Source organism: Pteropus alecto, unplaced genomic scaffold (assembly GCF_000325575.1).
Source record: "Pteropus alecto unplaced genomic scaffold, ASM32557v1 scaffold134, whole genome shotgun sequence".
Classification (NCBI taxonomy): Eukaryota; Metazoa; Chordata; class Mammalia; order Chiroptera; family Pteropodidae; genus Pteropus; species Pteropus alecto.
In genome coordinates this window covers 1,951,307-1,965,078 of record NW_006436283.1, presented here as the reverse complement: position 1 = coordinate 1,965,078, position 13,772 = coordinate 1,951,307, and the positions used below count along the sequence as shown (strand labels likewise).

The 13,772-nt window shown below is 63.1% G+C and overlaps 1 protein-coding gene across 1 annotated transcript in view; it reads right to left on the bottom strand.

Moving 5' to 3' along the window:
- Nucleotides 1–2,148: 2,148 nt before the first annotated feature.
- LOC102894317 (TBC1 domain family member 16) overlaps nucleotides 2,149–13,772 on the bottom strand; it is a 16,485-nt gene continuing 4,861 nt past the window's right edge. The window contains 5 exon segments of the mRNA XM_015589734.2: nucleotides 2,149–6,978; nucleotides 7,994–8,140; nucleotides 10,658–10,837; nucleotides 12,781–12,965; nucleotides 13,651–13,772. The exon segment at nucleotides 13,651–13,772 is cut by the window's right edge and continues 20 nt beyond it. Coding sequence (XP_015445220.2) covers nucleotides 6,730–6,978; nucleotides 7,994–8,140; nucleotides 10,658–10,837; nucleotides 12,781–12,965; nucleotides 13,651–13,772 — 883 coding nt within the window. The 3' untranslated portion in view covers nucleotides 2,149–6,729.

The following is a 13,772-nucleotide window of genomic DNA, read 5'->3' as shown; positions in this document are numbered from 1 at the left end:
CTGTCAAGCCCAGTGCCCCATCCTCCAGGAGGCTCACGCCCAGCGGTGGGCGGGGCCTGTGGTGGGCGGAGCCTGCAGATGGCCTGCTTTAGGTCTGTTCTGGAAGCCTGAGCTCCTCCAGGCCTGCGGGGGCCATTCGACCCCTGGAGAAGAAGAAGCCCTCCGGGGAGCATGTGCGTGTAGGGGCGCTGATCTGTAGGCCTCCCCTCGCCAAGAGTGGGACCAGAGTGGGCAGAGACGCAGGTGTGCCAGGCCAAAGAGAGGACCCAAACTTCCCGGGCCCCCTTGGGTTTGGACCGAGGGCGTCTCAGTGGCAACGACGGGCCAGGAGTAGCGCCCCCCTGCTTGTTTTGCATGCCCCCCCCAGCCCTGCTCACTGCACACCCTTGGGGGGGCGAGGAAGGGGAGACACCAGTAATGATGGAGACTGGACTGGGCCGATGGGCCCAGTGGGATCCAACTGGACTGAGGGAAACTAAGATGGCGTTTGTGGCTCAAGGAACCTCTGGAGTCCGAGTCACACCTGCAGAGCAGGGGGCTGCCAAAGGCCAGGGACCTTTCCAAGGCTTGCACCCCAGAGGCATGGATGTCCGAATGGCCTCTCCTGCGGACTGACAGGTGGCTTTGCTCGCTGGAGGGTTTGCAGGGGGTGTGCGTGCCTGTCCCCGAAACCTCGGTGACGCGGCGTGCTCCGGCCTCGGTGCCCTGCGGTGGCCCTTGCCACATTGGTACCAAGCCTCCCTGCTGGGGTTCGCTGCCTGCTTGTTGAATGTGCTAATGAATGAATGAATGAATGATGTGGAATGGGGCTGTGCATGGGACGCTCACTCCTTGACGTGAGCAAGGCCCCAAGAACTCGCCTGGTGGAGTCCCAGACCCGGGCGTTCCCAGCTCCTGGGGACCACGGCACTGCAGAGGGCCCGCCCTGAGGAGCCTGGCTCCCCGGGGGCCTGCCCCGGCCGTGACGGCATGCTCGTTATTTGCGGGGGAACCAGAGTAGAGCAGAGACAAACATCCTGGCCGCACGTCCTGTTCGGGCCACACCCAGCTGCCCAGCAGGTTGGAAGGGCCCTCCCTGGCAGCGCCTGGGCCAGTCTGTGGCCCGAGGTGAGGGTCTCCCTGCACGACTGACTTTTGGAGGCTCTCGGTTCACCCACTGTTCACACCGCCGTGCCCTGGACGGTGCTGACGGGGGCGCTGCCATCTCTAGGCACCGGGCTCCGTCTCCGGCCGTCACCGGAGCTTCAGATCCCAGGGTGGGGCTGGGGCTCAGCGTCCAGGCGCGCTGGAGAAGCAGCGCCTCCCGCACCAAGGGACACGCCAAGCTTTCTCTAAGTGGGGCCGCCGGCCATGCCCGGGAGCTGGCGTGTCACCTGGGCCGGCTGCCCCTCTGAGCTCTCAGCCGAGGCCAGGCAGGTGGAGGGTGAGACGGACGCTGCAGCCGGGAGACCCCCCAGGGCGCGGACGTTCCGGAGAGCTGCGAGTGAGCTGCCCCCTCTTGCAGGCAAGGGGGTGCCCACCATCCCACCTCGGTGATCCCGGAGAACCAAGACCGACCCCGGACCTCGTCCGCCCACACTTCCCGTCACCCTGGGCATGTGCCCTCGCAGCAGGCTCCAGGGCTTTGGGGGACGGTGCTTCGAGAGCAGCCGAGGCCGGAATTCTTCCTCTAGGGGCGCCCTCCCCCACCCCCCACGGCCAAATTCACCCTGTTCGCCGCCTTAAAGATGTTCGCAAATGCAGGACTCTGGCTTTTCCTGAGACGGGAGGCCTGGCGCCGAGGTCTCTGTGAGACCCTGCTCCAGGGGCTGGGGCTCGCAGGCTTCCCCCAGCGTGTCATCAATTCTCACGACAACCGCCCCAGGGCAGAGGCACGGCCGCCCTCCCTGCTGCAGGCCAAGCGCCCGTGCCCTTGGCACCTGTCAGCCCTGTGGGCCAGCGGGCAAGGCTTCCCCGGAGGGGCCTGCTTGCCACCGGCCAGCCCTGCTGGCTCCCCACTCCCCAAGGACCCCCGCCACCCACAGTGTCCATTTGCTCCTCCCCTCCCCATCACGGAACAGGCCTTCCTGGGTCTCTGCCTGGCACCAGAACCTGCCACGTCTTACCTAACAAGCCCGCCCGACCAACGTGTGTCACGGAGCCCACGTCTGCTGTCAGTGTGATTTTATTTACTTTGCGGTGGAATCCTTGAGAGCCGGAAGCACTTTTGGCACCGTGGCCAGCAGGGGCCCTGGTGACCAGTCGCGGGCCTGGGGCAGGGTCTGACCAGTGGGCGATCGTGTTTAGAAAAACAAAACAAAATACAGAGAACGAATCGCTTGCCATGAACGTCGCTTGCCAGTAACCGCTGGTGGAAATTTCATGAACCTTTCCCTTAAACAGCAACGAAAACCTGTCCTCTTTCAGCCAAAAAATCTGGAGGGAAGATGGCCATGTGACTCGATCTCCCTTTGAACTTGAAATGTTACCTTCTTACTCAGATACTCAGCGGGGCCCGATGCCTGCCGGCTGACACCCCCGTCACCCCGCCCTGCTCCCCAGAGGTCCAGGGACCCTCTCCTGGTCCTCGAACACTGAGCCAGGAGTCCCGGCTCGGGTTTTTACGGTTGAGGGGCGAGATCTCGTGCACACACCCTGTGTCCCCGTGTGCAGCCGGCGTAGAGACACACAACTCGCAGCGTCTCCCCGGTGATGGTTCATGGTTGACTTTTCTTTGTGGTGGGAGCGGGTGGCCCAGGGTGAATTTTGCAGAAGAGGCACAGCAAGGTTCCTCCTTGGCTGGGCGGATGTGTGGAAGGGAGTAGGTTTGCTGACTCCCAAACGAGGGCCATCTCTCAAGTCCCAAGCACGACACCTTTATCAGTCAAGGTCGCTGAAGGCCAAGGTCAGTTGTCTCTTCCCTGAGTGACAAGTGAGGTCTCTGCGGCTTGGTAAGTCTCATCATGAACACTGTCACACGGAGAGTCCCCACGGCTGTCCTGTGAGGTAGGCTGGGTGGACCTTACCATTCTCATTCTACAGGTGGGGAAACTGAGGCTCGGGAGGCAGAAGCTACTCTGGAAGGGTCAGAGGCAGGACAAGAACCAGGTTCCTGGTCCCTACGTGTCTTCCGGAAGCACGGCACTGCTTGCTCCCTACAGGGGAGCCCTGCTCCCCAGCTTTACGACTCTGGGGGATAAGAGCTGTTTGTTTTGGGACAGTCTGCTCTGAGCCAGGACCGAATGCTTCACACCAGGGGATGGCCTTGCTGCCTGGGTAAGGAGCTCAGGGCTAATCAGATCTCGGGCTGCCTGGCTTCCTCAGTGTCCCCAGGGGACTTGCCCGGCCTCACCAGACCTGTGAGCCCCGTCCCTTCCCTGGGGGTGTGGCAGAGCTCAAGGACGTTCCTGGCCTAGGCCACGCCCCTGCTCGCACATAGGTTTTCCTGGGGGAACGCCTTCCTGCATCTGGGGGGTCTCCAAGGGCCTCCGCTGGGCAGACGAACTGGAATAGGTTCCCTTCCCTTTGCCCGGTGAACCTAGGTGTCCCTGACACCAGCCTCTCTGCAGGGGGAGGGGAGGCGGGATGGGGGATGGAGGCTTCTGCAGGCCACAGCCACGAGCAGGTCTCCATCACCCTGGGGGCTGCCCCCTCCAGGTTATTTCTGCCAAATAAGAACTGACAAGAGCCCAGAGGGTGCTCCCAAAAACGGAGGGAACCAGAGGCCCACTGACCCCTGCTACGGTCCCCTAGCTGTGCCGTTTCCTATGTCCACCCGTCAAAGGTGGGAGCTGGTGACCTCTGCCAGCCACTTAGGCCAGGGGAAACCCGCGTTTTAGGACCAGCATCTTCCTCCTGTCCAGCTGCCTGCCCCACACAGAGCTCCAGGCAGGACCCAGGGGACCCGCGGTCAAGGTCCTGGATTCTAACACCTGCACCCCGTCCGACACCTGGCCAAGTGGGACGACGTGGTGCTGCTGACAACACTCAGAGCGAGACTCCCCAGAGGCGGGCTGGGGCCCCACCTACCCCTCCCCACTGGCTCAGGGACTCGGATTCCCGAGACTTCCTGGCTGGGACTTGAGTCGGAACCTTCCAGAACAGCACAGTTTCCCCCTGCAACTGGGGTGAGGACACCAGGCTCTCGGTTCCAGCCCAGATCACCAAGAACGAACCAGACCCCAGCCCAGCCACCTCGTGTCCCCCACCCCCCCAGTCTCAGCTGCCTCCGGCCTCACGGTGCCACGTCGGCACAATCAGCGGTGGGGAAACTTAAGTATGCACACACATGCACGGCGGCCGACAGCACTGTCATTTTAAAAGATGAGTTAAATAAGCAGCATCGGGGAGGGCAGCCGGGGGCTGGAAACCCCATCTCTGTGCGTCTTGGGGCGGGAAGGCTGGAAATTTAATGGCTGAATTATCACTCTGATGCCTCAGCTGCTGGGACGGGCGCTGGGGCAGCAGCCGCCTCGGGGTTTTGGCCGGCTCCCCCTAATGGCCTCCTCACCGGCAGCCCGTCCCGGGGGCCAGCACTGCAGGTCTTCCAAGCTCCTGCTGCCCCGAGAGGCATGAATCTCACTAGGGCCCCACAGGGGTGTGAGGCGAGAGCGCTGAGGGTGGGGGCGGCACTTGGTTCAGGGTCTTGGGGAGCCGTGGGGGTGAGGGGCTGTGGAAGGCAGAGATTCAGAGTAAATGCTTTGCACCAGGACCCTCCAAATGAGGGGATCCCTGGACCCCGCCCCCAGCAAGGTGTCACAGAACAATGCATGACGTCAGCTGCTAGGGCGGGTGAGGGGGCACCCTACCCCTCAGGGACCTCTGCCTCTTGGGGAGCATGCGGCTGGAGAGGGCGTGCTCCCCAATACCGGTGGGATGGAGGCTCGGAGCAGCGCCCAGCCTGCCCCCGCACGGGGGAGCCACCCGCCGGGGCTAAACGGCCATTTGGCCCCGGACTCGGGATCACGCCCAGCGAAGGCCGGAACTGCCCAGCCTAAACCGCTGACCTTCGGACTTGTGTGCGAGACAGGTGCGTGCAGTTTGAGGCCAATGGACTTTGGGGGTGTTCTGAGGCATTACCGCGGCAATGGGTAACCGATAGACCTGTTCCAGGGGGGGCGGCTTCTCGAGGACGGTCTGCGTCGCACCTGGTTAACTTGAGCTGGTTGGATCCGGAGCCAGAACAGTGAGGAAATCCTTTTTCCAGAAGCAAAGCGGATGAGCGGTCCACCCCGCCCAGCCAGGCCCCTGCTGCCAGACTACGCCCCAAGATCTGGGTGCTGATGGGGCTCCAGCATGGTCCCCTCAAAAGGCTTTTGGACAGATGGCTCCGGAACTTGGAAGTGCCAGTCTCAGTGGCCGGGCTGGAGAACTGGGGCTCCTGGAGCGAAGAACAGCTGAGCGGGGCGGGGGGCCGCTAACTTCCTCTTTCCTGTTGATAAACATCTTTTTGAATGTTTAAAATCATGGGACCGTCCAGCACCAGCAGCGTTCAGCCTCCATCCAGCGAGAAAAGCTGAGTAGGAAGAAGCTCTCGGCTGGGGGTGTCTCCACGACTCTCAGCACTTCAAGGATTTTTGTCCCCAAAAAAATGCGCCGAAGGGTTCAAGTCTCCTTGTTCCCACTCGTCTGACTGGCTTTCTGTGCAAACAGCTGGCCGAGAGCTCTCCCACGCCCTTGTCTGTCCACTTCTGAATCCCAGAAGAAGCGACCGGCATGAGGAGGGAGAGGGAGCTGGGAGGACCTGGCTTCCGCGGGAAAGCAGGGGTGCCCCGAGTGCTGGCGGCGGACCCCCTGGGGGCGAGCTTAGAGAAGGCCCCTGTCGGCAGGGGCTGTGGGCCCCGCAGGGAGGCGGGAGTCTTTCTAGCTACTTCCGGCTGCCTTTGTCTTGGCTGGTGGGTTAGTAAACTAATGCTCTGCTCCCCTCTGTCATTGTGGATTCTACACACACACACACACACACACACACACACACACACACGCACACGCGCGCACACACACGCACACGCACACGCGCACGCCCTCGGCCCATCCAGCCCCCCGCTGGTTGCTGCATTTGGTGGGGCTGACCTTAAACATCGCCAAAGAACCTGGTGCAGAAACTCCCCAGCTACGAGCAGAGCCCAGCGCTCCCCGACAGCTCGTGGCTCAGCCTCGCGGGCAGGCAGCCTCCTTCCCACACCAGGAGCGTAAACCGTGTAAGTGGACGGTGAGAAGCTTCCAGTCCCGCCCCCGGCCCCCCGTGTCGTGTTGATTTTCTTCTTTTTTGGGGGGTAGACATCTTCACATCAGCACTGCAGCTGGGGCCGGAGAAGCTGCGGGAAGCGTGTCAGGCTGGCTCAGTCGACGAGGCCTGACGGAGAGGCGTGTCTAGCTCGCAGCGATATCTCTGGGCCTGGACGGGAGCCCCCTTTCCTCCTGCGTCCCCCGGCACGGGTGGGTGAACGAGACCTTCTGTTCCTGTCCCTGCCTCCCCCATCGCCTGGCAAAGCCCTGTGGCTGCTGACGAATCCGGGGGAGTTCCTGGGCCGGCCGGCGTCTCCAGGTGGGGGCCCTGCGTGTGGCCCCACTGTCTCGGGAGCTGACTCACTCTCACTCCCGGACTCGGCTCTCACCGTTAATATGAAAAAGTTCCCTTCGTGTCACCCAAAGGCATTGCCTTACGTGTCCCCTGTCCCCTCCGCCCCCTCCCACATACTTGGGGTCTCTGGTGAGGTCCCCTTGACCCTCGTCTGGCACATGGAGTCCGACCTATCTGCGGAAGCCGAAGCCTTCCCGAGGCGTCTTCGGGCCCCTCTTGCCTTCTCTGGGGGACTTAGGCGAAGGCGTCTCCACTGTGCCCCCGTAAGGACAGCTCTCCGACCCCGGGTGGTGGCCTGTGCACTCCACAGCGGGTATGTAGCCACTGTCCCACATGCCAGTCCCACACAGCTTACACAGGTCGTGCAGACTGCAGGGGATCCGAGGTAAGAGGCGGAACTGGTACAGCAAACTCCTCGCCTGCAGAGAGAGGGGACAGGCGGTGAGGCAGGCGGGGGGACAGCAGGTGGCCAACGCGCACCGGCAGCCACAGCCGACACCCGTGGGCTGACCATGTGCCAGGCTCAGGGCCGAGGGCTCCGCCTGCAGTACCCCGTTTATCGCCAGCATGGCAGGGCCCTGGTCCAGCTGCAGTGACAGGACACACGAGGTTCTTGGAGCAGGCCTCATATGGGACAGTCTTCACATGAAGGCAAACAGGCCAACAGCTGCGGGGGCCCCCACCTTGCCGGGGGGCCCAGCCTGTCCCTGACATCCCCTTCCCCCGCCCCCACTCTGACGCCCCCTGCTCCGCTCAGCCCCAACGCTCCACCTGTCGGCCCAGGTAGGTCTGTCCCCTCTGTCCCGGGCATGGCCGAGCCCTCTTCAAGCTCTCTTGCTGCCTGCCTGACCGCTGACCCCGGCCCCTCCTCACTGCCCCGAAGACCACCACGAGCCTTAAGCAGCAGGAGTCTGGGAAGTGGGGGAGCGGCAAAGCCCCCAGTTCCCCTTTATTCCAGTAACCTTTGATGAGAAGCGGCCTCTTTCCTCCCCAAACCCCCTTCTGTTTTCCTGGCTCTGGCTGTGAGTGAGGTGTCCCAAGGCGGGGAACCTGTCTGTCCACCCCGGTAATTTGCTCACTCCACGCAGTGAAGGAGGCTCTGGTGTCAGGGCATGAGGGGTGATGGGCCTCGAGGAGCTGGGTGGCCACGCCCAAGCAGTGGCCTTGGGCACTAACCACTGGACAAACGCTGCGTGTGGGGGTGGGCCTGTGTTTCAGGGGTTCTCCTGTGGGGAGCCCCCCAGGGCCTGTGTGGAGGCTGGACTCTATCACTGAAGGGGAGGCTCCGCAACTGAGGGGGCGGGGCTCCGTGACTGAGGGGGCGGGGCCCACAACTGAGGGGCGTGGCTCCGTAAGCGTGGGCTCCGTGACTGAGGGGGCGGGGCTCCGTAACCGTGGGGGCGGGGCTCCGTGACTGAAGGGGCGGGCGCTCACCTTCCTGAGCACTAGCTCCCCATTCATGTGCATGGCCAAGTTCCCGAAGTGCAGGAGCATCTGGTCGGTGGCCAGCTGCTGCTCGATAACGTCATCCCCGTAGATGGCCACGATGGCCACACAGATGAAGAGGTGGAAGTAATCCGTCTGGAGAGTATGGAGAGCGGGGGTCAGGTAAGGCCCCTTAGCCAGCCGGGCCCTGCCTCCATGTGGAGGCTGGGTGCAGAGGTGCCGTGAGGCCGTCTGGCCAGCTTAGGTGGCCCTGGGCAGGCCGCGCAACCTTTCATCCTGTCTCCACCTGCCAATGGGCCAGGGTCAGGACCTAGAATAGTCAGTATCCACAGGCAGCTGTGACCCCCAAAGGGGTGATGCTGGGACTGGCCCCCCTGGCCTCCCTCAGGCTGCTGTTACTCTTCTGTGGAGCCCTTAGGGTGCTCTCTGTCATGGGGGGGGGACAACGCACACGCTCCTCTGCTGAACGCTGGCCCGTGCTCATTCTGAAGGCTCATTAGTACAAGCTTGAGCAGCAGTGAGTGCAGAAGGCTGGGTCAGAGCCGCTCCAGTGGTTCATGAACACGCGAGCAAGAAGGAACTTTCCGGTCAGTGCCCTCCCGCTTCCAGGCTGAACGTCCCAACTCCCGGCCCAGGGATGACTCTTATGCTTGTTGCTAAGAAAGTGGGACGAAGACTCCAAGAAAGCCTGCACGACAGCCCCCTGCCGGCCCCCACAGAGTGGCAGCGCCGGGCCTGCAGCAGGAAGCCGGCACTTGGTCCTGACCTTGGTGCATCCTGCTCAGCTCCTTGTCCGGAGGCTCAGAGAGTACGTGGCCTTTGATTCACACGTGCTTCCGGGAGCAGAGGAAGGACAAGGAGCACCAGGAAGCTCGTGTTTAGTCTCCTGATACCGACCACCCAGCCAGACGGAACTGTTTCCAAACTGGGCCGGGCGGAGCCCACAGTGCAGGCAGAGGTCGTGGCAGCAAACACCCCCCATGGCCTGGAGGGAACGTGCCCGGGCTGCCGGGCCCCAGACTGCAGCCCCTTCTTCCAGATGCACCCAGAATGGTCTTGTTTGGGTTCTGCAGCTACCTGAGCTCTGGCCGGGGTGGAGGAGGCAGAGGGGTTCCAGCAGGGGGCGTGTCCAGCTCCGGGAGGAGTGTGGGGAGGAAAAGGTGACGCACATCCTAAACAGGGCTGGACAGTGGTACGGGACTGGTTTCAGTTCCTGGGACACAGCCCAGGGCATTCCAGCCCCTGCAGGCAAACTAGCAATAAGTGGATAGACTAGAGAGCCTTTCTCAGGGGTCACCTTAAAAGTTAAAGGCGCTGCCTGGTCATGACACCTTCTCCAGAGCTCACTCCTGATGAATCAGCGTACCCCATTACCCTACCGCCTCTCCAACCCCCGCTCCCGTAATTTGATCAAGGGGAGGGGCCAAACGTGGCTAAATTTAGTCCAAGTCTGATAGTGACGTAAGCTTGATTTGTGGACTTTGAGCAAAATGGTGGCCAAGACAGGTGTCCAAGTGGACCTCGCCCTGGAGTCTTTACGAGGTCACAGTAATGAAGTCACCGTGAGACACGGCTGCTGGGCGATCCCCAGTGTTCACCTGTGACACCAGCTTAAGTACGATGCGACAAGAACGGCAGTTTCGCTGCTGGAAAAGCACGCGATGAGGCAAAGCGGACGTGATTTTTAAAAAACGCGATGCATCGTTCTGGACCGTCCACGCCAGCGCTGCCACTGGTTAGTGCAGACGCTCCGCCCTGAACACGCACGTCGAGCCGGCCGATCTGGGCGGGCGACGCAGCCAGACCCGGGCCGGGGGCGTGAGCGGGAGGTGGCCGAGGACGGATGTGGCACCAGGGCTACGTTCCTTCAGACTCGCTTTCATCAGATGTCATCCTCCCGTGACATTAGAAAGGATGAGGAACGCTGACGCCAACTTCTGCGGGCTGCCGGGCGCTCCCGCCTCCCTGCGGGGTCCGTGATACCCAGGCCGTGCCGGCTGCCGCAGAAAGGGTCCTGGCCACCTCCCGGACGCCTCGGCCCTATTTTCTTTTAAATGCTGATGGATTTGAAGAGACTTGCCTGTCCTTTGACATCGCCAGCTTGTCACTAATGTGGGCGTTAAAGCCGTGTGACGGAGCCAGTACTGCACTCTCAGGGGAATTTGCCAAGGGGACGCGGATCACGGTGGATAGCGGGCGGAGCTCATCGTCGCTGGGAGGGGACGGCAGACTGGTCCTGGGCTCTCCGGCCCCTTCCCTGAGCCGTCCCGAGGGGAGGAGGCGCGTGGGCACCGGTGTCCCAGGTGGCAGTGGGCCTGCTCGGCCCCAGCAATGTCTTCCACGCTGACTGGTTGTCACGGGAGGGACAGAACGTGGTCATGAGCACGGTCAGCAGGCCATCTGCATCGATTTCAGTTCCTTGGACGGTGAGTTGTGGGTCTGAAGCCAGCCACGTGGAACTGGAGGCGGGCATGGTGCGAGGGGCTGACGTGGCGCTTGTCGGGGCTCGGGGGTTTCAGAGGAGGGGGATCCCAGGGGAGGAGCCTGGTTACCCTGGTACCCGCCATCCTCCACGGCAGGACACAGGACGGTGATTGCGCTCTGGGACGTGGTCTGGGCCACCCCTCCCCGTGGCGCCCGGCCCTGGCTCACCTGATAGTGAGCCCAGCAGGCCTCCCAGATCCGCAGCGCCTCGGCCTCGGGGAACTCCCGCTTGAAGCAGAGCAGGAGCCAGCGGTGGCAGAAGAGGATCTGCAGGCCGTCCTCGCCCAGCGAGGCCAGGTGCTGGTAGAAGCGCAGGTGCGTCAGCCGCAGCAGCTCCCGCAGGTACAGCTGGGGTGAGGCAGGACGGGTCAGCCGCGCAGCCCCATGCTGCTCTGCCCCCTTGGTCCAGGGAGCCCACGTTCCCCGGGGCCCTTCCTTGGGCCACTCCACCCCTGAAAAACACACGAGCCGTGCACGAGGTCCCTCTGTGCTACATGTGTCTGTAACCACTTACTTTACTACGCCACCGCGGTCTGGCCCACACCTCTCTGCCAGTGTCTCTCAGATTTCAGACCGTTCCGGGGGCCGTGGTATAGCCCAGGGCCGGCCGAGCGCAGTACCCCGCTGTGGACAGGGAGGCTAACCCCTCCCTGCTGGGGAGGCTCCCTGGGCTTCGGTGGCCACATGGGGACTGTTTCTGATACACCCTGCTTCCCGGGACCCCGGGTTCAACCACCTCCCGCTCAGATCTCGAAGGACCGCCATTTTCTGGAGCTGATATAGCGCGGGGAGGAGACAGTTCTGAACCTCAGGGCGCGTGGTTCTGGCACTTAAAGTCGCCACCCCGTGACGGGGGAGAAGATCGAGGCCATTTCTGGCCGTGCCTGGCTCAAGCTGCTGACTGCACCAGAGCCGTTGGAAAATCAATCTCTAGCAGCTAACGAGTCACGGGGCCACGCACCGCTTGAGCGTGTTGGGACGAGTGGCATCGGACCCCGTCATTGCCTCCCCGTGTCCCGTGGAAACCTGACGTCACACGGGTGCAGAGAGTCAGCTCGGCTGGGATCACGCGCTCCCCAGATCACGGCCTGGGGATCTTGGGGCAGGGGCTTGGTGACTCACAGGCCCTTCCCACACAAGTGGCCTTTTGTTCCTGCTTGAGACAGGAATGGGGCACGTGGGCCCCTTGCAGGAACCAGTTCAGAGGATCCTTCCCGACCAGCCAGTTTCTTCACCCTGAGGCCCACGGCAGGGCCGAGTCCACGCATGCAGCCGGTCCCCGACATCACAAACGTCCCCACCCCCCACCCAGGTGTCCCTCACCTTCCAGTCCACACCTCCCCGTCCCTGGCTCCTTCTCCTCAAATCCTCTGCTGTGTCTGCTCCTCCATCCACAGAATTCAGTGGCCCCTAATGGTCACCCTAAAGGACGTGCTCCTTGGCTGTGGCAGTCAAGGCTCTCGTTGCCGTGACACATCTGGGCCATGCAGGGTCATTGCCCAGAACGCTCTGGCCGGCCAAGTCTCAGCAGCACCCAGGGCCTGACCCCGTGCGTGGCGGTCCAGCTGGCTGACTCCCCATTTCGACGGCCTGCACCCTCCCCCAGCGCGGCACCCAGCACCCCCCCACACCGTCGGCTCCTCGGCCGAGGCTCTCTCCAGACCAGGGAGTCGAGACCTGGTCCCAGCACCCGGCGCCCAGGTGCCAGGCAGAGTGTAGAGAGCAGACGCTCCCGCCTCTCCCGCCCCAGCTCTGCCCAGCCCCACGTTCAGTGCTGCCCGGTCTGCGTCGGTTAGGTGGGGGCAGGAAGGGGCGGGTGCTGGCGAGGCACTGCGAGAGAGGCCTGCTGCCCTCGTGAATGTGACAAATGCCCAGTGGGCCTCGGGGCGGCTTCAGGAGCTCCTCCTGTCCCTGTCCCCACTGAAAAGCCCTGGCTGTGTTGGACCCCTGCAGAGAGCAGCCCGGATGCACCTGAGGACCCGTTTTGTAAAGCTCAGGGCCAGGTGTGGTGGGGCCCTCCCTCCTCGCCCCGCTGGGGACCCTGGCTGGGGACTCCAGGAGGCGGGCGGCTACCAGGGGAGGGCCCTGCACAGCCTGGCCTCTGGACCTGCAGGGAGTATGGGGTGGGGAGGGCAGCATTTGTCCCTCCTGGGAGAGCCGGCCCTTCCCCTGAGGCCAGGGACAAGCCCCCTGTCGCCCATCGGCAACATGTGCCCCGGCTTTTCTGCTGCCCGGTGCCCCACAGCGGCCTGTGTCCGGGCGCCGTCCCCACACCCGTGGCCGAGCCTCACCAGCTGCTTCTCCATGTCTGCGTCCCGAGGCGAGCTGACAAAGATCGTGTTCTGCATCAAACCCACGAAGCACCAGAAGGTGTCCGATTCATCCAGCACCTCGGCCAGGATGGGCGCAACCAGGTCCGACATGCCCTGCGAGTAGCCGGTGGCCGGGTCGTACACCGCGTAGGTACGCAGGACTCCTGGTGACACAGCGCAGAGGGCAGGGAGGTCAGTGAGGGCGGCCACGTCATCGTCCACCCTTGCTCTCCTCGGGGTGGCAGCTCCCCTGGGCCAGCAGAACCCCAGGCTGGAGACTTGGAGCTCCCCAGAACCCCATCCTTCACCTCAGCCTTGGGGGAAGGGGGACAGCGCTGGGGACAGTCTCCAGGGCCCTGGGAAAGGTAATGGCCTGCAATTAGCCGCCCACCAGGCCCGGGCCTGGGCCTCCAGCGCAGGGGGAAGGGGCAACGTGGTCTGATTTTCTTAATGGCCGACTGCCCGTGACAAAGGGTGGGCTGGCAGGGACATTTTTATGGGCTGCTAATTTTGTGCAGTTATTTGCCAGGCGGCAGCAGCACGTCAAAGGTGCCAGCCCCCAGCCCTGTGTGGCTTTATCATTTGGAGGGCCACCCACTGGGAGACACTGGGGGAGGCTCAGCTATGGTTCACGTGAGCCAAGCAAGGACAGGCTTGGTGGGTGCCAGGGGATGAGGGCTTTGTGGCACCCTTGGGAGGCACCTATGGGCTTCCCTGGTACACCATGGCCATAGGCACTGATCCAAGTTGGCTCGGACAGCTGATGACCTTCTGTTTCTGGGGTGATTGTATGAACCGGAAGACCCCTGCCACTTCCCGGAGGTGGCCGAGGGCGAGGGCCAGGCGGGCACCTCATGCTCTCCACGTTGGGGTTGCCTTCGCCGCGGAAGAACTGGTTGCTCCGGTCTGTCCTGACCACGTCCTTGTCCACGACAAACTGCACGTTGCGCCAGAACGCCCGGTGCTCCTCT